The 23,127-nt window shown below is 60.4% G+C and overlaps 1 protein-coding gene across 3 annotated transcripts; it reads right to left on the reverse strand.

The window, feature by feature from the left end:
- Window positions 1-7,309: 7,309 nt before the first annotated feature.
- Window positions 7,310-22,215, reverse strand: PIGQ (phosphatidylinositol glycan anchor biosynthesis class Q). 3 transcript variants are annotated; one of them, XM_058570492.1, is made up of 11 exons: window positions 22,136-22,215; window positions 18,324-19,022; window positions 16,272-16,403; window positions 16,003-16,123; window positions 13,844-13,970; window positions 13,341-13,494; window positions 13,101-13,212; window positions 12,262-12,342; window positions 11,496-11,610; window positions 9,634-9,695; window positions 7,310-8,723 (listed from the first exon to the last, which is right to left on the reverse strand). In XM_058570492.1, exons 2-11 carry the CDS (start codon window positions 19,010-19,012, stop codon window positions 8,571-8,573), a joined length of 1,746 nt encoding a protein of 581 aa, XP_058426475.1. In that variant the 5' UTR covers window positions 19,013-19,022; window positions 22,136-22,215; the 3' UTR covers window positions 7,310-8,570. The 3 variants fall into 3 exon arrangements, with proteins under 3 accessions (XP_058426475.1, XP_058426474.1, XP_058426473.1); XM_058570491.1 differs by lacking the exon at window positions 22,136-22,215 and having other exon boundaries at window positions 7,310-7,997; XM_058570490.1 differs by lacking the exons at window positions 16,272-16,403; window positions 22,136-22,215.
- Window positions 22,216-23,127: the final 912 nt, after the last annotated feature.

Raw genomic sequence — 23,127 nt, forward strand, 5'->3', positions numbered from 1 at the left:
CATGACAGCTCGCCCCCACCGTTCCCCACACAGCTTTGCGGAGATTCCGGCCGCTCCGCCTCGCCGCCGTCGCCATTGGCCACGCGCCTCTCGCTTTCCCGGCACCACTGGACCGCCCGCACGTCGATCACGGGCGGTGCCTCCCGCCCCGCCCACCAATCAGGAGCTTGGAACTCCAGATTGTTTGCATACGCCCCCTTCCTTCTCGCGGACGGAGACAGGATGGTGGCGGTCCCCGGCCCGGGATGAGATGATGCAGCCATTTCCGAGAGGACTAAACCTCTAGCAAGCTGCGGCCACTGCTTCCGCAGACACCCCACAGAGGGCGCTGTGCCCCCCGGAACTGCGCTCTCAGGGGCCGCCCTGTCCTGGGCGGGGACGGGGCTAGGGCGGCCAATGGCGCTCGGGGAACAAGGTGGCGGGACTTCCGCTCGCGGCGGGGCGGTGCAGAGGCGGGGCCGGGGCAGTGCTGGGGGCGGGGCCGTGGGTCCCAGCAGGGGTGTGAGGGCCTGACGTCCTAGAAGCTCCGGCTCCTGGGCGGTTGCTGTGCAGCCGGGAGATGATGGCAGCACAGGGTGGAGCCGCCCGCCAGGGTAAGAGTCGGGGTCAGGCCAGGTGGACGACTCGGGAGGGCCGCGACGCATCCGGCTGTGGAGCGCTGAGGCTTGACCGAGGAGGCTTCCAGGAGGAAGTGACTTTGGGGTTGTTTACAGGCTGGATGGTGTCAACGTAAAAGCAAATTTGCCTGTTATTCTATCTCAAAACGAGTTTATTCAGGAATAGCCAAAAGAATTGTAATTCAGGATGTGCGTGCTTTAGAGAATCAGGCAAATCCAGAGAACGAAGGAGAGAAGCTGCTTTTATAAAGAAAAAGGGGGGTAGGGAGGGGCTGTTCTAAAGGAAAGTTCATTGGAGGAAAGTGACAGTTCAGGGCCACAACAGCTCCTCATTGGCTGAGCTGTGGCATTTCTGATTGGCTGAGCTGCAGTGTTTCTGATTGGCTGGGCTGTTGCCGGCTCAGGAGAGAAATCATCCTTCGAGCAGTAAAGTAGCTGTACTTCCTGTCCGAGATGCAAGTGTCTTCTCTTCCTGTTTGTGTTACTGAACACAAACACAAGTTTGTTTACCCACCGCACCCGAGGGCCAATAACTGGAACATCAGGCCTGTGGCATGGAAAGAGGTTTATTATCGAAAGGCAGCCAGATGACGAGATGGGAGTTAAAACTCAGATCCATCTCCTGGAAGGGAGAAAGGTACGGGTTTTTATCTGGGGTTTTAAGTAGGGGTGGGGGAGCGTGTGCTGGGGTTTTAGGTAGGGGAGGGGGAGCGTGTGCTGGGGTTTTAGGTAGGGGAGGGGGAGCGTGTGCTGGGGTTTTAGGTAGGGGAGGGGCAGCATGTGGCTGTGCTAGTTGGCACCTTCCCATCAGCCTGCGTTTGGCCTTCAAGACTGAATTTCTTCTCCTTTGACTGTCTGGAGTTTTCTGGTTAGTTTTCATCTTCAGCCTGCATTTGGCCTTGTAAGGCTGAATGTTGATGTCTGGAACTTGAATTCCTGGGAAGGACAGCTCACTCATACACTAAGGAGGGACAGAAAGACCTGGTTGGTTTCAAACAACACTTGATTATGCTGAGTATGCACAGCTGCAGTTAGCAAAGCTTATCTCCAAGTTTTTGCTCTAGGAGAGTTTTTAGCTTCTTTGCTCTCAGTTTCATTTGGTGTCATTGACGATGTGTGATAGAGGTGAGAGCTACCCCTACAATCCTTCCCAATACAGTTTAGTTAAGGTTTCTGTTATTCATTTCCACAATGGTTTATTTTTCTCAGTGGGCAAAGGAGAAGTATGAAAAGCCTGTGAACACGTGTGAAGATGCAGTTTCATTCTGCAAAAAGAAAATTAAGCAAAATAATACCCTGGGGCCGGCCCCATGGCTTAGTGGTTAAGTGCACGCGCTCCGCTGCTGGCGGCCCGGGTTCGGATCCCGGGCGTGCACCGAAGCACCGCTTCTCCGGCCATGCTGAGGCCGCGTCCCACATACAGCAACTAGAAGGCTGTGCAACTACGACATACAACTATCTACTGGTGCTTTGGGGGAAAATAAATAAAAATTTTAAATAATACCCTGTTCACCCATCGGATTGGCGACATTGCTTGTGGGCCAGGATGTGGGGAAGAGCCCTCTGGGAGGGAGGTTGGACAGGCTAATAATTCCACATCTCTTTTAGCCTTGAGAAGTCCTCAGAAATGAGCCCAAAGAATGTCACTGTGTATTGTAGTGATGGTGAAAGTTGGGGAACCATCTAGAGTGCCTGACAGAGAGTCGTTAAATCAGCCAGGTTCATGCAGACCCTACAGTGGACATGGCAAGGTACAGGCAACACTGACGTAAGAGAAAAGGAAACGACAGTATAGTCTATCCAGTAGAATGTCAATATTTATGCTTAAAAGAAACTAACAAATCATTTCATTCTAGATTTACGTGTAGAGAAAGGTAATGCATGCATAGGGTAAGATCTGGAAGGATGCTCACCAGAGGGACAGCATCTTTTCCTCGAGGTGAGGATCAAGAGTGACTTTGATAACCTTTTTTATGAGAATATATTCACATATGCATGTAACTCATAATAAGTAACTCAAAAAGTTAAGCATAAAAATGCCATACAATGCAGCATTCCACTCCTAGAGAAGTGATGTACATCCACACAAAAACTTGTACATGGATGTTCATAGCAGTATTATCCACAATAGCCAAAAGATAGAAACAACCCAAACATCCATCACCAGATCAATGGATAGACAAAATGTGGTCTATCCACACAACGGACGTGCTCATCCATAAAAAGGAATAAAGTACTGATATGCGCTACATCCCATGTATATGAAACATACAGAATAGCCAAATCTATAGACAAAGTAGATTAGTGGTTGCCAGGGCCTGGGGGAGGGGGCAATGGTGAGTGAGTGCTTAATGGATACAAGTTTCTTTTTGAGGTGATAAAAATGTTCTAAAATTGGTGATGGTCATACTACTTGGTAAAGTTACTAAAAATCATTGAATTGTGCACTCAAAATGGGTGAATTTATGATATGTAAAACATGCCTCAATAAAGCTGTTAGAAATAATAAAAGAATAAGTTGTAAAAGCTGAGCCAAGCGCAGCCCTTACTAGCCAGGCACTGAATGTTGCTTGCTGGGGAGAGGCCACACGAGAGTTAGCACTCCCTAGAAAGCAGATCTGTGCAGAGGGAACAAGCATGCCATCACAACGACCACACCCCAGGGCTACGCTGAGGACAGCCTGGCTGCACGTCTGCCCAGCAGGCAAGGAACGAGGCGGCAAGAACTCTCCTCCCAAGGGGTCATTGAACCCAGGGCCATGCCTCCAGCAGCAGGTGGTCTTCACAGAGAGCAGACCCCTGCTTAGGCGGCACCACGCCGAGTGACCCCCCCGAGCTGCAGACAGCCTTTACTGGGCAGCGTGCCATGTGCACACTGCCATTTTGTTTTGGCTCGGTGCCCAGGAGGCTTCCTGAGGAACTGGTCCCTCTGTTGGGTGGGCAGCACCTGGTGAGCGAGCACCTGGGCCTTCCTCACCTGCCTCAGGGAGAGGCCCTCTTGGTGTCCTCCTGGCCCTCTGGGGAAGCAGGGAGCTGGGACACTCGAGGGCAGAGGCTGCCTGAGGATGGGCAGGGCCACGCAGCTCATCTGTAATCCACAAAGGAACCTGACAGGCCTGCTCGTGCATTGGCTCAGGCCACGTCCTCCCCCGGAGGAGTGGCCATTCCCTGGACACTGGGCTACAGCAGACAGGCCTCCAGCATTGACAGAAAGCACACATCTACCCACAACACACCAGTGCTTACAGAAACAACAGCCAGCGGGCAGAGGCTTGTTGGCCTTCTGCTGGGGGATGGGGAATTGAGTCCCCGGGGGACAGGGATTGAGCATTGACTGGTGCAGCACGGGGGAGCCAGCAGCTGGCACTTGCCTCCCAGCTGCCCACCCCAAACCTCGACCTGGCAGGTCAGGGAGGGCCCTTGGGGGTCGTCAGGCCAGGCCTTTCCTGCAGCTTTGAGCCTGCCTCTGCCCGGCCCTGCCCTCCCTGCTCTGAAGTCACTAAGGCCCCTCTCCAGGGACTGGAAGCACCAGGGTTGAGGTTTCCTTCTTGGTTTCAGAGGCTGCCTGGAAGTGAAGGGAGGTGAGAAGCTATTATCATCCCGTTTCCAGAGAATTTAAATCAAAAGCACCCTCGTACCTCTCAGGACTTCCCCTGAACGGACTCCAGTAGCTGTGGCCCCCACTGCCTGGTTCTCTGTCGCCCAGGACAAAGCAAGGAGGCAGCCTCAGCAAACAGTGGGCCCTTCCCAGCACAGCCTGTGGAGCAGGCACGACCATCCCTGCTTTGTAGGCTGGTACCTGTCCACAGGCTGTGATCTTGGAAGCAGGCCTCAGCCGCCTCCCATCAGGGGCTCTGGTCCTCCCCAGGATCCTGCACTGCTCCCGTCCCCTCTGACCTCTGAACTCCCAGCCTCAGAGCAGAAATGCACAGCAGGAACCCATAGGATCTGGGGCAGCCGGGGCCCAGCAGAGGGAGGGCCTAAGTGGTGCCATTCCCTGGTGTCCAGGAGGCCTGTGGACGAAGGAGCTGGCCTCCCATGCAGCTGCATGCCCCTCTGCAAGGACACCTGGGGGCCCACTAAGTGCCAGGCCTGGCCCCAGGAACTGAAGAAGGGACAGGACAGCATCCCTGCCGCTGAGGACCTTTAGGCCAAGGACGAAGCAGCCCAGAACAGCCCTCTGCTCGTAAGTCCTGGGTCAGCCCTGCTGAGGTGCCCACCTGTTGGTGGTCAAGGGTAATTCTGGGCCCCCCCAGAAGGCCCGGGAAGTGTCTGGTGAAGAACCCTGACAGTCTCCCATGTGGCTCCCACACCCACAGACTCTGGCTCTGGGTGAGGATGAAGGCCAGGCCTCCAGACCCAGCCTCTGTCCAGATGGGGAGTAGGGGGACAAAGTGAGAGGTCTGGGGGGGTGTCTTTGCCCCTCCCCTCCAGAGTACTCACTACCTCTATGCAGTGCCCCAAGCCCTCCCCTCTGAGAAGGTTCTGGAGATCACTCATTGAGGCAAACAGACTTTGGCCCTGAAGCTCTGTACCCAGGCTCTCTGGGAGCACCCACAAAAGTTTCAGTTACTCTGGACCCCCCAGCCCAGGCCTGGTGCCAAGGAGAGGCCCCACTAAAGTCCCACAGGTGGATGGAGCCAGAAAGCTCTCTGTGCATCTGGCAAGAGTCAAGGGTGCACACTGCAGCTAATGGGCCAGAGTGACGAGAGGTGGGATACTCACGTGGTCACTAATGTCCCCACACAGATTACTTGTTAAAAGGGAAAGCAGCTTTGCAGAGAACCTGGCAGATCAAATTGACATCACTAGGGTGGACAGACGTCGTGTGCCCCCTGAGGTGATGCGCTGGGAAAGACACAGGTTTACATGCTGTTCCTGCCAAGTGCGTCAGCTGAATCTTCATGAGTCACCTGAGCCCCACGCAGGGACGCTTTGCCAAGTAACTGGCCATATTTTCTAAAATGTCAGTGTCACGAAAAGCAAAGACAGTTGTGGAAAGCTTGAGGCTAAAGGGCCCTCGAGACTGGTGCCCGGGAGTGGTGGGAGCGTGCAGCCCTGGACCTGCTGCAGACAGTCCTGGGAACATCCAAGCAGGGTGGTCCTCCCCATTTTCCTCACTGTGCTGTGGTCGTGTCAGTCAGTATCCTTGGCCTTACAAGATACACACCGAACATTTTAGGACTAAAATTAGGGGCAACTGATGATCAAATGGTTCAGGAGAAAATGGAGTATGAATATGAAAAAGCAAATGTTGGCAAAACATTAACAATAGGGAACCTGGGTGACGGGTGATGAGAAATACTGTTATTCTTGCAATGTTTCTGTAAGTTTGAAATTACATCCAAATAAGAAGTTATCCAAAACAGGAGGGAGCTGATGGGGAGAGAACTGTGGGGCTCAGACCTGCCTACTGTGTAGCCTTCGACAAGTCACCATCCCTCTCTGAGCTTGTCTCTTGACTGTGAAGTGCGTGAGGCGGTTCTCTGCGGGTGATCCCGACTGAGAAAGAAAACATCCATTTCTCAGGGCGGTCTGAGTGTCGGCCTTGGAGAAGTTGTGGGACACAGGCTCTGCCCAGGTCCATGTGGCCAGGGCGGTTGGGGCCCTGGGGTGGGGATGAGGGGCCCACAGAAGAAGGCTATCCCTAGGCAGGAGCTCTGCAGGACCAGGGACTACAAAGGACAGTGAGAATGGGAGCAGCCTGGGAGGTGCAGGTGGCATCTCTTGGTGGCTGCAAGTGGCTGGAGTGTCCAGTGTTGCCTCGGCCAGCTCTGGTGCCAGGCCTGGGCTGGTCCTTGGGAGACAGGCAGACAGGGAGTGACAGCTGCCAGGCAAGGCCCATGACGTGGGCACCACTGTGCAGTGGGCTGGGCCAAGTGGCAGGACCCTCACTGGGTGGGATCTGCAACATGAGGGGTGCCAGGGCGAAAGCGAGCAGCTGAAGGATGAGCAGGTTGGCCAGGCAGTGGGGGAGAATTCAGCGGGCGGCGTGGCGGGTCCACGTGCCGGCTCACGTTTTGGCATCTAGTGGCAGAGAAGGCAGCCTCCAGAAATGCAGGTGCTGGAGGCTGTTCTCAGCAGGCTCTGGGAGCACAGTCCCTGCCGGCAAGACCCGTGCAGGGCTCTGTAGCCAGCCCCTGCTGACTCTTGGTGGAGTGTGGGCTTGGGAGTTGCTGAGCGAGCGCTCTGGCTCCAGCCCCTCCCCTGCGTAGCCAGGACAGCAGGCGCAGAAGTGGCCAAGACGGCAGTCAGGCAGGGAGTGCCTTGCCCTGTGTGGAGTCCGTGGGTTTCAGGTGACGACGTGTACATCAGAGCCAGGAGCAGTCCACTGCCTGCCCCCACGGAGGCCTGCACCCCTGCCCTCAGCCCTGCTCTGGGAGCCCGCCATGCCAGGGCAGGGTTGAAACCAGGGAGCAAGGGGCCCTGGGTCCATCACCCATGCCAGGATGTCTTCAAGGGGTCGGAGCTGACACATCCACCCACCAGGCCTGCAGAGGCCTGCTCCAGGGGATGGGGTGCCCAGTGCCCCGCAGCTTGGTAGTCATCTCAGGACAAATGGGGGGCCAGCTGTCCCACCACCCCAGGAGAAGGGGAGGCCTCGCCCCATCCCTACCTGGGGCAGGAAGTGTGTGGCCGCGGTGGGGGCCTCAACCACTGCCCATATGGTGATAGGAAGGCACAGCTCACACTCTAAACGTAGGAGGCTTTATTGTCACAGCACAAAAAGGCGGAGCCAGGACCCGTCCCGCCCAACTCTGTGGCCTGCAGCCAAGGCTCCCTGCAGCCAAGGCTCGGGCGGCAGAGGTGGACAGTCCCAAGTGCCCACAATGGACAGGGAGCACTGGCCCCCTGCCTACAGCATGGACGTTTCCAACTCTAAGATGACAAACCACACGTGACACCCTCTACTTCTCCAGGCCTCCTCCCCCGGGTTCTGGGGTGTACACCCACACTCAGATTCTGCTGGCCGGCCAGCAGGCAGACACAGCCTAAGTGCTGGACCCCCTCCTCTGGGGGGCTGCAGAAACGTCTGCCCAGGAGCTGCCTGCTTCCGTGAGGAACCAGTGAGGCGAGATGAAGGTTTGGCCAAGGGGCCTGTTCCTACAGGGGCACAGGGCAGGAAGAGGGCAGCCGAGTGGCCTGGCTTCACAAAGGGACACCCAAAGGCCTGTGGGCGGCTCCTCCTGCAAAGCCATCTCTCCAAGGAGCATCAACAACTCAGGGCATAAGAGGCGCTGCCGCCCAGCTTCCTGGAGGGCCCTTGCTCACTGCGGCTGCTGGTTTGGGCTCAGGGTCAGCAGCTGCTTGGACCCCTAGATTGGCTGGCTGTTGCACCACTGAGGCAGCTGGAAGGCGTCAGGGACCCACAAGTGCACCCTGCAGAAAAACCCCCAAGGGAGGAGTTGCTCTGGGGTCTGAGTCTCAAGAACTATTGAGTACATCTGGGAGGGGTTCCTCCACCCCATGGCAGGATGGGCTGCCGGGGAGCAGCCAAGGAGACCTGCCAGCTCACCCCACCAGGAACACGCACGGTGGCCAAAGACAGGGGTTCTACAAACCCCGAGCAGGGTCTGGGTGTGATGGGAGAGGACAGAGCAGGGCTCCTAGGGGGCTGGTGGGCATCGGATTACCGGTAACATCACAACAAATTGGGAAGGAGTCTGGAGGCAAACAGTGCTAGGGATGGAGCGCAGGCCAGCTGGCCTAGCTGGCCACCCCTGCATCCTCCTGCTCACCACCCCCACGACCTCAGAGTTGGGAGGAGATGCGACAGGCAGGGCCCTGGCAGGGCCTGCAGAGTCCCCAGACAGCTGGGGGCAGGGAAGGCAAAGAACAGGGCTCGGCCACTGTGTGGGACGGGTGCTGCCCGCTGGTCAGCAACAACCTGGCAGGGTGGAGGGCTGACCGCGGCTGGGTGGTGGTGCTGGGTGGGCTGATGGCCAGGGCCCCTCAGTCCTGCTTGTCCCCTCTCTGCCTCCAGGGGTAGATGAGCTCCCCGAAGAACAGCTTGCGGCACAGGGAGCCCCAGGAGTGCTTGGGGTGGCAGCCACAGCTGGGGAGGCGGTAGGTGTGCACCACATGACTGTAGGGCAGGGGGTTTATCTGGAAGCACAAGGGTGGCCCTTAGCCAGGGCCTGGCCCCCAACTCCCTGGAGCTCGAGCTCTCGGAGCCTGGTGGGCCCTTGGGGGGGGTCCCCGGGCTGGACAATTGTGGCACAGGGCCAGCTCTGTGCCAGACATAAGGGGCAGGGTGAGCATCTCGGGAGGGAGCAGGGGGCACGGTCAGGCGTGCTCTGCTCTGGGCTGCAGGGAGGTGAGGTGGGCCGGGCTGGTGGGGCGCAGACCCCTCCACCCCAGGACTCACTCAGCTCCCAGGAGCCTCCACGGGTGGGACTCGGAACACACCACCCCCCTGAGAAAACCACACAGGGCCCTGGCTGCCTCAGCACCTGACCTCTCCCCGAGACATGGGCAAGGTGCTGGGCATGACCCTCAGGCCAACCCTGCCTGCCTGGACCTGACACCTGGCAGCCAGCCAGTCACCCAGCAACCCACCTGCTCCCTTCTGCGCTGGGGCCCCGAAGACTGTTTCTCATAAAGGAGCCCAATAGAGAACACCTGTATGTCCTAAGTCTGTGCTGTCCCCTGGAATGAGAGCCCATGGGGCCCAGGGCAGGAGACAGGGACACAGAACCACACAGGCAGGACCCTGGGTGGCTACGGGCATCTGAGAGTGCAGGGGACCAGGCCCTGCTGGGGGAGGTTCCAGGCAGAGGGAGTCATGGTGCCTAGAATCCTTGGGGGTGGGGGAGCCTCCCCTTGGGCCCCACCCCTCAGCTCTGCTGGGCCCTCCTGCCTGCACCTTACCCTAGGCCCCACAGCCCCGCAATGGGCCCATACCCAGGGTGGCACAGAGCGGCCCTGATCCCAGCTGCCCTGGAATGTGGCAGCAACATGACAGGCAGGGGGGCCTGCCCACGGGCCACAGTGTAAGGGTACACAGAGGCCTTACCTGCATCAGGAGGCGGAGGGGCCCGCCAGCCTCGTGCTCCAGGACTCGGAACTTCACACCAGCTGCAAGGAGAGCGAGGTGCCCGTGAGGGTGGGTGGCAGCCCTCCTAGGGCTTTCAGGGACCTGCAGGCAGCCCCCCTCAGTCCTCCTGTCTGTGTGTTGGCAGAGGGGCTCTGATGGCACAGGCCCCTTCATCTCTAGCAGCGCTCAGAGGACTGCGGGCTGGGGCCAGCCCGGCGGCATAATGGTTAAGTTCGTGCGCTCCACTTCGGCAACCCTGGGTTTGTGGGTTCTGATCCCAGGTGCGGACCTACGCACCACTTATCAAGCCATGCTGTGGCAGGCGTCCCACATATAAAGTAGAGAAAGATAGGCACAGATGTTAGCCCAGGACCAATCTTCCTCAGCAAAAACAGGAGGATTGGCAACAGGTATTAGCTCAGGGCTAATCTTCCTCACCAAAAAAAAAGAAAAGAAGAAAGAGGGCTGTGGGCCCATCCCATCCCTCCCATCTCCTCTCTGAGCGGCTGCTGCCCACTATCAAAGCCTCCCACAGAACTTTACTCAAGCAGCAGCTGAGGGTCTGGCAGGCAGGGAAGAGCCGGCCGGGTGTCGGGCGCAGGCTATGCTGCTCCCCGAGTGGGACATGGTGTTCCCACAGAGTGGGCGGGCGCTTGTGGGTGGCGGCCACCCTGCTGGCACCTAAATGTCTTCCAACTTCTGCGTGCGTGGCCAACTCAGGGGCCCACCAGGCCCTTGGCCTGCAGTTTGGGCCCTCAAGCCTGGGGATTCCCAAGGTGGAAGGTTCTTGAAAAGAGAAGCAGGAGCTAATTAACTGATGAAGAGGCCCGAAGGCAAACTCAGTGAAGAAGAAGAGAGGAGGCGGGAGCATCTGTGGCCTTTTATGTGGAGTTAAAACGACTCTGCTCTGGCCAGGAGCCGTAGGCTGGAGGATGAAGGTGCTGGGTCTCGGGCTCTCCACCTGCCTGGTCCTGGCATGCTGAGGTATGGGTGGAGGCTGGGGGCCAAGTGAGACGGGTAGTACTGTAGATGGGTCCCTGGCCTGGGCCACCTGGGGGTCTGCGGGGAAAATGGCTTAGAAAGAGGATTTGAGGGCATCCAGCAGGCAGACTTCAGGTTCAAGCCCACAGAACATGCACGTTCACGTCCTCTGGCTCCGAACTGGCTGGGAGCAGCTGCCGTGAGCTTTGGTGTGTGCCCAAGCTGCCCAGCTGCAAACAGGGTGCAGGGCCTCCTGGGTGTGCAGTCATCTTAGGGACCATCTGAACAACTGCTGGACGGGGGCTGTGCCAGGAACTCCCTAAGTTCCCTGATACGTTCAAAGCCCCTGAACCAGATGGGCCAACCCACAACCCTGTGACCAAGTGGGCCAGCCTCCCCTCAAAGGCATCTGGCCAACCCAGTGGTTGCAAACAGGGGCAGCCACCTGCAGAGGGCATGGACAGGGAGAGCTGGGATGGTGGGTGTTGTCCCAACAGGCAATAGTGTGCTGGGGGTGGGGCGAGATGGTGCTCCTGTCACACACAGCTGGCCAGCATCCTCTACCCTGGCCTGTCCCCTCCAAGGTTGAGGGGCACCAGCAGGCACACATAGCTCCACACAACCACCGAGGGACACATCTTCTCTGAGCCACATTCAGGCACGGCTACACTCCTGCAGACCTCAGGGCAAATGTTCATGCTTGTCACAGAAAAGGGTGACAGAAAGGAAAAGCTGCCTCTGTGGCCTCTGAACCTGGGTGCCAGGTGCGCCCCCTCCCTCCAGCTCACTGTAGGCAGCTGGTCCAGGACCCCAGGACTGGGGTTCTCTGTCCTCCCCACCCGCCCAGCACGCAGACTTACCCGCGAGCCTGTAGGGCCGGCAGAGCCGGAGGCCTAGTGAGTACAGCGGCAGGGAGTTGATAAGGTCCATGAGCAGATGGATCAGGCCCTGCACAGTGACCACCAGGAGCCGGAGCTGCAGCACAGACAGCATTCAGGCCCCTGAGCCAGGACTGGCCAGAGCCATGCTGGCACGCCCACAAGCAGAGCAGCCTGACAGTCCTGGGTCACAACGAAGGGTGACCAGGTACAAGAGCCCTAGGGTGAGCATGGATCCCCCCCACCTCCCGGAGGGCATGGGCCCTGCCTCAAACCTGAGGCCCAAGCATGAGGCAGCAGGGAAGCAGCAGGTGAGAGCAGTCAGCCCTCCCACGGGTCAGAGGAGACGGTGCTCTGACCCAGGGAAACATGCCACTGGCCTTGGGCCCAGGCCTCCAGGGTACTGTGCCCTTCGTCTGTCTATGCCCCCCAGCCCATGCCAGGCACTAAAAGGAGACCACCACCATGACCCACCCACTGTGGTCCTGGCCTCAGTGCACCCAGCTGCATGTCCCAGAGCAGCAGGTGGTGTCCCTCCAGCATAGGACCCCTGCCTGCTCCAAGGCCCAGCACACACTGCCCAGAGTCCAGAACAGCCACACCCCATGTGGCCTGCAGGGGTGGACAGCCTGCTCATGGCTGCCCACTGGCAGGCAGAGCCGGCAGTGACCACTCCATACACTGTGGGCAAGGCCCATGGGCCGGGTGCCACACCCAGCGCCCCCATGGTGCGTGGTGCTCAGCTCACCAGGGTGAACACCAGGTAGTACAGGGCCGTGGTGGGCAGGAGGAAGACCAGGATGGTGAAGAGCAGAGTCCCGATGAACAGCTGCCGGGAGAAGGACCCCAGATCAGCATTGCCTGGGCCAGAGGACAGCCCCACCAGCACTGGCCACACCCCTGCTGCCTATACCCCGGCTGCCTGTGCCCACCAAACCCATCCTGTAACTGAGCAGAAACGGGATGCCTGCCAGTGGGACACCAGCTTCCCAAGACAGCCTGGGAGAGCCCGCTCGTGACAGTCTTCTCAGTACTGGGAGGGATGCGTCTGTGTGCCCTCCAGATTTGGTGACCCAAGGGGAGACAGGACCAGCCCCTCAAGTGTGCAGCCACACACACCAAAGACAGGAGAGTTGTGAAAGTTAGGCAGGAAAAAACATGCCCTGGAGGGTAGCACCTGGGGTCCGTGTGTCAGGTCTGAGCAAGCTAACGGGGCAAGCGAGAGCCAGGCCCTGTGCCTGGGTCACCTCCAGGTCCTGTGCCCGGGTCACCTCTAGTGCCTGCTGTCTGGTGGCTCCCTGGGGCACAGCAGCCTCCTGAGAGCAGGGTCCATCTCCCAGCGGGGCAAGGTTCTGCTCTGTCTGAGGGCCCCATGTGCACCCTGCTCATTGCAGACTCCCTACATCCTGCAGGGTCGACGCGGACTCTGTGGCAGGAGAGCTGCAGGACAGGAGTATGGCTGCCCACTGGTGGCACCCAAGCAGCTGCACTGGCCAGGCCCACTCAAAGGGAGTGGTCACCTGTGGGTCACGTGGGCCAGTCAGGGCCGGGGGGGGGGGTCCCCTCCACTGCAGTCCTGCCCAGTACCTGGTCCAGGTCGTAGGAGCAGGAGTCCACTCGCTGGCGCAGAACGTTCCACTTCTTCCCCCGGAAAAGACGCCAAAGTGAGGACAGGCCACAGATCTTCAGGCAGTACAGCCTGCAGGACGTGGGTGCCGTCAGGGCGCCAAGCCACCCCTGTACCCACCCAGCCCCAGGAGCCTGTGCATGGCGCCCAGGGCTGGAGGGCTGCCTGGGCAGCCTGCAGAGGGGGGAGCACACACCCACCTGGCACCGTAGACGTAGAAGCAGTAGATGTGGAAGGTGAGGAGGGCGACGATGTCTGACAGGATGGACAGGGCCACTGTCAGGCCCAGGCAGGCTGAGAGGCCCACATGCCACAGGATGCGCTCAATGAAGGGGGACATGAGGTGGATGTAGCCTGGTGGGATGGGGTTGGCCCTGAGGGGGGTACCCAGGGACGTCCTGGTCCCCCCTAAGTCCTCACTGAGGATGGGTGCCTGAGGCTTCTAGAAACTGTGACAGACTATGCCACTGACCGTCCCTCAGCCAAGCAGGCAGCCCAGAACAGCAGGGCTCCACACATGCAGGACGCTGGGAGGGCAGGAAGCACAGAGCAAGGGGCAGGGCCTGGCCTGTGCTCCACTTCCCTGCTCAGCTGAGGCTTGTGTCCCTTGGGGCCCAGGCTTCAGGAGCCAAGCTAGAAGTCACTGGGGCCGGGTGAAGTCCCGCCCAACCCACCCAACCCCTCGCTGGCCGTCGGCACTCACTGATCCACAGATGGATGTGGTACAGGAAGAAGCGGCCCAGCACCTGGTCCAGCGCCCGATTCATCTTGAGCCCTGCAGGTGCGCCCATCAGCCATTGCAGCAGATGCTGGAGTTCTTCGGCCACGTGCTGTGAGGACACAGGAGGCGCACTGTGTCTATAAACTGGGCCCCACACAGCCACCCGTCTGGGCAGGGACCAGGCTCCTTCCTCTAGGTCTCTGGACTGCCGTCTCCTGACATGACAGGCACATGGGGTTTCACACTTGCCTGGCCACAGAACCCCTCCTCACAGATGCTCTGGGATTCGGGGCTCAGAGTCACGACCTACGAGGCCAGCAGCCTTTCCTGGCCTGCTGGACACAGGGCCCCTGATGGGTGTCAACATCTACATGAGGCGTCCTCTCCTCCATCTTATCATTCGGGCCCTCAGCCCCAGACACCTGGACATGGGACTGACACCAGCTCACCATGCACCTTGCAGGGGGAGCCCGTGGGCCTACTCAGTCTTCCACAGCCAAGGACCCCACCCCACCACCTGCCACTGCAGAGGCCCTGGGTGAGCGACCTCGAGAGAGCATGAGGGTATTAAGCCTGTCAGGGGCCCAGGTAGCAGGTGGGAGGGCTGGAGGGTCCCCTTGAGGGAACGACAAATGGGGACTGAGAGTCAAGGACAATGTCAGGTGAGGGCCAGAGACGGCATGAGGACCTTCACAAGCACGCAGGGAAGCTGACCAGCGTGCTGGCCACCCACAAAGAAAGCAGATGTCTGAGCACTGTGCTGGCCCCAGTGGGCAGGCCCTGAGAACCCCCAGCCTTGTCACCACTGCTGAGGCCCCACCATCAGTCTGCCACCCCCTCCCGCCACCATGCAGGCCTCTCCCAACCCCACGTGGAGACCTCAGCCGTGTCAGGAGCAGTGAGAAGGGGAACAGAACGCTCTTATTTATAAATAGAGCTTATTTAATATTTAAAGGATAAAAGCTTGGCAGCAGGAAGAGACTTTCATTTTTAAATTAAATATTTATATTTCTGAGCAATTTTGCAAAAAGGGAGGTCTAGGATGAAGCTGGCTGAAAGAGAGTGTGGAGGAACAAGGTGAAGCAGCCAAGCCCCCTCCCAGCCCCCAGCCTCCTTCCTTCCTTTTTCCTCTGGGGCCGGGCCTCCCAGAGAAGCCATGGGGACTCTCGGCCTGTGAGGGCTCCCGCCCCACAGAGTCCTGGCCCGGCTACAAGCAGGTCCAGTGCACACCTGCGGCTGGATGCTGAAGACAGCAGGCAGAGGCTGAGCTCACAAGGACCACCCAGCCAGGCCTCAGCCACTCGACCACACCCAGGGCCAGAAGGCCCCCTGCAGAGGCCTGGGGGTGGCTCAAGGAGCCAGAGGGACTGCCCTAAGCAGGAAGACAAGCTCCCACCAGAGGGCATTTGGCTCTGAGAAAGGGAGGCAGAGAAGTTGAAGGTATGGAGCCGACGTGGAAATGCAACACAGTAGCCACTGGAAGGGTGACCATGGCAGGCAGAGGAGGAAGGGGGCAGCACCCAGGCCCTGGAAACGCTGCACAGACCATGCAGGGGAAGTCGAGGTGCACAGCAGACGAGGGGACTGCAGAAGCAACACTGGCAGCTGCGTGACCGCCAAAGGGCGGGAGACCCAACTCAACTGCACACAGACACCCCTGGACACACAGAAGGTTTCTATGATGCTGACCGTGCAGAGGGCCCAAGCCAAAAGTCAGCTTCCCTGAAGAGCCAGGAGAGCAGAAACCATCATGCATGGGGGGAAGGGGGAACAGGGATGTGTGACACTGAGCCTAGCAGGGGAGGGGGGCTCCCCCTAAAAGCCTTGACCACAAGGTGTCCCCCAGACACGACCACTTTCAGGAAGGGAAGGGGAAGGCCAGGAGAGATGTGACCCAGAGTGGGACGGTGGGCATCTGTCAGGCCCGAGTCTGCACAGCCCTGGGGACCCTGCGAGACATAGTGGCTCCTAGGGGACCTGTCTGGGATCCGGGACAGGGCTGCTCTACTGGCCCGAGAGAGTGGAAGGAAAGAGCTGCTCTGGCCAGCTGAGGGGCCTCTGATGCCACCAGGAAGGCCCCCACCCCCACCCCTGGGAAACAAGTGCTCGAGTCCAGACCGGCTCCACCCCAACCAACTTACGTCAGCCACGGGGACAAGGGCATCAGCCAGCTGCCCGATGCGGTCCTTCCCATGGAGCCAGGACAGAAGGGCAAGGCCGAGGGCCACGTCGAGGAGCACAGAGACAAACATGTTGGCCTTCCTGGAAGGAGAGGTCCGATGGGAGTGGGCGGTAAGGGCAGCCTGGCTGGAAGGGTCAGCGTGGCAGGCTTGGTGCAGAGGAGGGGTGGGGAGGGGCGGGGCCCGAGGTGCGTCTGGCCACTGCAGAGGAGACTCAGGGCAGGCCGCACCTCATCAGCTGGGCAGGGTTCTCGGCCTTCTGGGTGCTGAAGATGAGCGTGAGCTGCCCCAGCCGGTGCCTGAGCTGCTCACACGTGGAGAGCTTGCTCCAGATGAAGGACAGTGGCCACAGCCTGAACACCCTGGGAAGGAGCAGAGAAGGCTGGGCCTCAGTTCCTCCTGGGGCTCTGCCTCCCAGGGAGCGAGGGCCGCCTCGGCTCTCACCAGTACCCCTGACAGTGCAGAGGGGAAGGGCCAGGCCAGGCTCAGCCCAAGGCCTTGGTGGCCCCAAACACTGACGGTCACACTCCTGAACTCAGCAGGGCAGGGACACAAGTGGGAGGGCCCAGGAGGGCAGCCCAGCGGGGGTCACGGTGCGCTTATGACCATTAATTGGGAACCCAACCTCCTCACAAAGTGCTGACACAGAAACACCCAAAGCAAGAGTGCCAAGACCATGCCCAGGAGTGGAGAGAACGCATCGTCCCGCCACACAGTGCCCTGCTCTGCCGTACAGGGACCCTTGTCATGGTCTCCGGCTGCCCAACGAGACTGACTTCTCACAGGGAAAGGAAGCCCTGAGATGCCTTGCAGACAGTCAGACGCTGAGGGGAGATGTTCGCCAGCAAAGGTGCAGAGAGCGCCCAGAGCCTTGTCTTGCCGCAGAGCCTGCTGCGGTGGGAGAGACCAAAAGGGCTCATGCAAAGTGCGGAGCTGCCAACCAGCCGCACCTGGACCCTCGGGAGGAGGGAGGAGGTCTTGACTTTGGAAGGTGGAAAGGCTGTGTCTTCAACCAAGCAACTTTGAACCAATTCTAAGAGTGAAACGCATTCCCAACTCCAATCAAGCGGAAAGTGACCTCGAGCTGGCTGCACAGAGACTGCTGCCCGCACAGCGGTCTCCCCAAGACTCAGACCAGACCTGGGCAGTCTAGGCTAACAGCATCCCTGGGGTTGCCCTGGGCTGGCCGGGGGCTTTGCTCCTGCACAATGACCACCATGCCTGGCTTGAATGTAACAGTGCTTGCAACCACCACCGGCAAGCAACCAATGTCTGCCGGACGGGTGCCTCAGGATGTGGGGCACAGGAGCATTCTCAACCTTTCCTGGGCCCTTTGAAAGCTGATCAAAGCCCAGGACCTTTTCTTCCCAAAACTGCACCTCGGCCCAGACACACAATTGCACATAATTCATTCCAAGGGAGTCGTGAGGCTCCCAAACCCAGCCCTCACATCAAGGGCCCCAGCCGCCCCCACAACCCAAGGCGTTGTCCACACACAGCTGCCGAGGGCCCTCAGCTAGGACAGGCCCCAGTGCTCCCGGAGCCCCCGGTGAGCAGACAAGGCCAGTCCCCAAGCCTGACAGCCTGAACCCCTGGACCTGAGGGGAGGGGCGCCCGAGGGTGCAGCAAAGGTGCTGCCTACCAGGTGCTGCCACGTGGGAGACAGCTTTTCATCGAGAGAGGGCCCCTGGAGCCCAGCCCTGGTCCTCTGGGTAACCAGCCAGAACACCATGGGGCTACCCCAGCGTTCCCCAGGGCCCTTGGGGACTTTTATAATTCCTTGGCCAGGCCCAGAGCCAGGAGCGTTCAAGGTGATTCTGGAGAGCCTCTGAGGCTGGGGACCACCACCCCACACCCACGGCTGTTAGTAAGTAGACACCGCCCCCACGGCCTCCCAGGGCTGTCTCTCCAGTGAGCCCTGGGGCCAGGGAAGCGGGTGGGCCTGCATGCCTTCAGGACGAACAACTCCCAGGCAGGGCAAACGGCAGGCAGCAATAACCAGGTCTGTTCATCATCTGATTTCCTTTCCAGGGCCAGTGGCCTAAGGTTCACCCTGTACCCTACCAGGTGGGTCCCAGAAACCCAGTGAGGCTGCCTGGAAGCCTGGCTCTGCCCCCGGAGCAAAGGGCACCAGAACAGCAGCCACTACTGAGTCGTCCCCCTGAGATACCAGGGGAGGGTGCATGGGACGAGAGCCAGGGTGCAGGGAGGGGCAGCCAGAAGCCTCAGAAGGGCCCGTCTGGGCCTCCAAGCACCCTGCACACCAAAGGGTGGGCACCTACCGGCAGGCGCTGGCAGCTGAGATGAGTGACAGCAGGCAGGACAGCAGCAGGCAGACGGGCCCTGATGCCCGCTTGGCCAGCTCCACGAGGATGCTAGCCTCCACACCCTCCGACTGCCAGTGGCTCAGCCGCACGGGGCCCTCATCGAACCGGTCCCTTCGGAAGAGTGCCTCGCTGCGCGCCACGGTGTCGAAGACGGCAGCCAGGCCCCCCGCACTGGCCGTGGCATCCCCAGCCTGCTGGTCAGGCAAGGCTGCAGGCGGGTTCAGCTGGGATAGCAGCACCTTGCGCTGGTCGTAGAAAATGAGCATGACCTGGTCCTCGCCAGGGGCACTAGGGGAGGTGGGCACCTGCCGGCGGGTAGCCTTGCAGCTCCAGAATTTGCTGCCCCTCTCCCGGCACAGCTGGAGCCAGGGCTCATGGGAGAAGATGGTGCCCAGGCCCTCCAGGAAGTGACCCAGGCTCTCCTCAGGCTCCTGCCGGCGGTGGCACCAGGTGCCCAGCACGGCTACACCCACCCGGCTGGCCTGCTGCACCTGGGCCAGGAGCTCCTTGACCTGGATGGGGATGAAGGGAAAGTGCACTATAGCCAGCACCACGGCACTGCTCTGCTCCGGGACCCACCGTCCAACCAGCAGGCCGCTGTTCACTGAGGCGCAGCACGTGGGGAAGAAGGCCTTGAGCACCATGCCGGGGATGCTGGAAGAGACAGGAGAGGCTCAGCTCAGAGCTGCTGCCACTGCCACTGCACCCTGACGGGCCCAGAGCGGCTGGCAGCGCCGTGGCTGCAGGCCATGGACAACCTGTGGCATAGACAGCCTTGACGGATGCATCCACGTGGCCACAGGGCCCACACACTGGGGCGACCCAGCTTTGGGTTTGGTCAGAGGCTGGTGGGCGCCTTCTAGCTGTCCATCTCACATGGGCACCACCCACACCTCTACCCCAGCTGCTGTGAGCGCAGGCCCAGCCCCAAGCCGCCCCCATCCCCACCCCGAGGCAGGTCAACACACTCCCTCATTTCAAAGACAAGCAGGATGAAGCAGGACGAGGTTACACGACCTGCTCAGGACCACTCACAGGGTGTGCGCACTGAACACGAGGGCTTCAGTTGTTTCTAAGGAAACTGATTAGGATTTTTAATGTGTAGCACATGGAAAGACATAGGATCTCATTAACAATTAAAATAATGCAAATTCAAACTCTAACGAACCTTGATTTACTTACAAAGCTAGCAAGAATAAAGATGAAAATTTAAATAAATTGTTGCCAGCTAAGGGAAACCAGACACGTGCACACTGCCAGCGGCCCTGGGCACTGGTGCAGGTGCCCCCAGCCCGCCCCTGCCCAGTGGGCCCCTGGAGGAGCCTCAGTGCCCAGGGAGCAGGCTCAGGCTCAGCTCTGGGCTCTCAGCTCTCAGGCGGCTTCTGCCTCTCTCCGACCCCCAAGGCCTCCAGCCTCTGGCAGTGCCCACCCTTCCCAGGAGCCCATCCGTCTGCCACTTCAGGGCAGGGCTCCCAGCAGGGGAGTGTCCTCTTGTCACAGCTGAGTGCCTCCTTCAGGAGCATTCCTCCCACCGGGTAGCTATCTAGAAATGGGGGTGGGAAGTTCGCAGGCCCTGGAGAGTGGCAAGATCCCACCAGGCTGAGGGGACGCCAGGCTTCCTGGCCTCTCACGACCTTCATGTGGACTCTGAGCAGCAAGAACGGCCCTAAGCAGCCGGGATGCCTGAATTCTGCGGGACCCTGAGCCTTGGCTTGTCCAGAAGTAAGCTCACTGGGGATGTGGGCTTCTCAGCAAGCACCTCATTCCTCCCTGAGCCCCTCCCAGACGGGGCCTGACGGGCAGTGTGGCGCTGAGTGGATTCGCCTAGGAGCACGCGTTTCTCAGACACTGACTGCCCCCACCTTGTTGGCACAAAGGACAGAGCAGCCGCCCTGAACTAAGACCCCACGTTGGAGCCCACACCTGAGGGAGGGGCACAGGCCTCAGACTGAGCCTAGGCCTCTGTTCCCAGTGCTCACCAGGCCCTCAGGGACAAGGGGACAGAGAGGGACACTCGCGTTGGGATGGTGCAATGTTGCGGGAGGTGCAGGGAGCCCCTTCCTGAGGGTCAGTGGGCCCTAGGAGGGGCCTCACCAACACCAGGGCTTAAGAGGCCACCAGGGCAGCTGCGTTCCTCCACTGCAAGTAGCCCAAATGGGGATTGCAGGATTGAGGCCTCTCCAGCCAGCTTGTTAAAGGGACCTCTTGCGGCCGTGGGTTCCAACTGAAAAGGGTCCCTCTGAGTCAAGCAGCAGCAGGACTCCCAAATGCCCTGCCCCCCCAGCGACCAGAGAGGGCAAGCAACAGTGGGTGCCAGCAGGGGAAGGCCCAGAGCCCGAAAGGAGCCCGAAAGCAGCGCGGGCAGAATCCCTGCGGCCATCAACAAGGGCATCAAGGGCCAACGTGTCTTCCCAACCCTTCTGCGGGGGCCGTCCTCCGGAATAAGGCATCATGAGAGAGAGAGAACAATTTTGCCTGTGAGAGACCTGGTGCATTTGGCTGGGTGACCACCCCGGGGGACCAGCCAGCACGGTCCAAGCCTCTCAGTTCAGCCTGTCGGGACACACCAGCTCAGCCAAATGACATCATGACACTCTGCCTGGGGACTCGTTTCACAGGAGCTAATAAGGAAAGCTGCCCACGGCTACTGTCAGAAAAGAAACACAATTGGCCTAAGTGTGAACAGATGCTCTTGGGGAGCAGGCTACACGGTGTGTTCACTTTGGGAAAACTCGTCGAGTTGTACACATACTCTTTGTGCACTTTGTGTGTATTACGCTTCATCTACAAAGTTTACCCCCCCCCCCAAAAAAAGCAGCAGCTCCTCACGTCTAAAGAAGAGCGGAGGGCAGAAGTTGCCGTTCTTGTCCTTGGGGTAGTGAGAGAGAACTCTTAACAAATTACAGAGCAAATTCCCAGCCCCACTCCCGCCTCAGCCTCTGGGAGCGACCAACACAAAGAAGCCCGCGCAGATCAGACAGAAGATGAAAGAGCAGGCGATCGATAGCAGGGTGCAGGCGGGGGAGCGGGCAGTGACTCCAGCAACATGCGCATCTTTAAAGGCTCTGATAAAAAAACAAAGGTACTGCTAAGAACAACACCAAGTGTGAACCGGCCCCTTCCCGGATCCGTCAGGCCCCCGGGACTCGGGGCGCCCCTCCCGCAGATCCTGAGGTCGAGTTGACCCTAGAAGGGGAGGCTGCTCCCCTCTCATCCCCCACGGACCGGCTCTGGGGGAGCCCCGCCACACCGCCAGGGCTTCCCAGGCGGAACCCTCCTCAGAGCCCCGCACTGCGTCTCAGGAGCGCACGAGTGCTCCATCCCCCTCCATGTGGTTTGCGTTGAAACGACATGGACGAGGTCTCGCGGTGGGTCAACAGCGCTTGCCCCTCGTTTCAGAAGAACGGACGTGAGGAAGGGCTCTGTCTTTGGCCCTCACTGCAGTCAGGGACGACTGGAAGTGCTGGCGGAACGCCCTTCCACAGGTCCCCGCCGCCGGGCCGGGCGTCGAAGGGAGCCGCCCCTCACCGCCGGGGTGAGGGCATCGGACTCCCGGCGGGCACCCGCGGCCCGGCCGCAGATCCGCCGCCGCGGCGCTCGCTGCCCGCCGCGGTCTCGGCCCCCAGCCCGCGGCCCCCGCCAGCCCCGTCTTCCGGGGGCACAGAAGCTCCGGGCGGCGGAGGCCCGCGCGGCCCGGGAGGAACCCCGGAGACCGGCAGCCCGCTCGACTGCGTCGGGCCACGGCGGCTCCCTCCCCGAATGCTCACCGGCTGCCGCCCAGGGCCGCGCGCGCGGGCGGCGGGGTCGGGACGGGGTTGGGGACGGCGTCGGACGCGCCGCGGCGGACGACAGCGCTCGCGGCCCCCAGCCCGCCGCGGCCGCGCCGCGGGACGCCAGGCCCATTTCCGCCGGCTCCAGGGTTGCCGCGCGACGGTCCGGCCCCAAAGGTGCCCGGGCTGCCGCCGGCCCCGCCCAAGCGTTCCGCACGCGCAGCGTTCCCGCCCCGGAGCTAGCGGCCCGCGCGCAGTCCTGTCCCCCCTCAGCGTCCTTGTCCCCCCTTAGCACCCTTGTCCCCCCTCAGCGCCCTTGTGCCCCTCAGCGCCTTTGTCCCCCCTCAGAGTCCTTGTTCCCCTCGGCGTCGTTGTCCCCCTCAGCGTCCTTGTCCCCCCTCAGCGTCTTTGTGCCCCTCAGCGTCCTTGTCCCACTCAGCGTCCTTGTCCCCCTCAGCGTCCTTCTGCCCCTCAGCGTCCTTGTCCCCCCTCAGAGTCCTTGTCGCCCTAGGCGACCTTGTCCCCTTCAGCGTCCTTGTCCCACTCAGCGTCCTTGTCCCCTTCGGCGTCCTTGTCCCCTCGGCGTCCTTGTCCCCCTTGGTGTCGTTGGTCCTTGTCCCCCCTCGGCATCCTTGTCCCCCTCAGCGTCCTTGTCCCCTTCAGAGTCCTTGGTCCCCCTCGGCATCGTTGTCCCCCCGTCGGCGTCCTTGTCCCCGTCGGCGTCGTTGTCCCCCTTGGCGTCCTTGTCCCCCCCGTCGGCGTCCTTGTCCCTCTTGGAGACTTTATCCCTCCTCAGAGTCCTTGTCCCCCTCAGCATCCTTGTCCCCCTCAGAGTCCTTGTGCCCCTCAGAGTCCTTGTCCCCCTTCGGCGTCTTTGTCCCCCGTTGGTGTCCTTGTCCCCCTCGGCATCCTTGTCCCCCGTCGGCATCGTTGCCCCCCTCGGCGTCCTTGCCCCCCTCGGCGTCCTTGCCCCCCCCGGGCGTCCTTGT

This window comes from Diceros bicornis, chromosome 26 (genome assembly GCF_020826845.1).
Source record: "Diceros bicornis minor isolate mBicDic1 chromosome 26, mDicBic1.mat.cur, whole genome shotgun sequence".
In the NCBI taxonomy this organism is placed as follows: Eukaryota; Metazoa; Chordata; class Mammalia; order Perissodactyla; family Rhinocerotidae; genus Diceros; species Diceros bicornis.

Coding starts and splice junctions, on each gene's coding strand:
- PIGQ (XM_058570492.1), bottom strand. CDS start 19,012: ATGGTGCTCAAGGCCTTCTTCCCCACGTGCTGCGCCTCAGTGAACAGC. Junction 16,124..16,271: donor AACCCTGCCCAGCTGATGAG/GTGCGGCCTGCC, acceptor CTCTCCTTCCAG/GAAGGCCAACATGTTTGTCT. Junction 13,971..16,002: donor CCCTTGTCCCCGTGGCTGAC/GTAAGTTGGTTG, acceptor GTGTCCTCACAG/CACGTGGCCGAAGAACTCCA.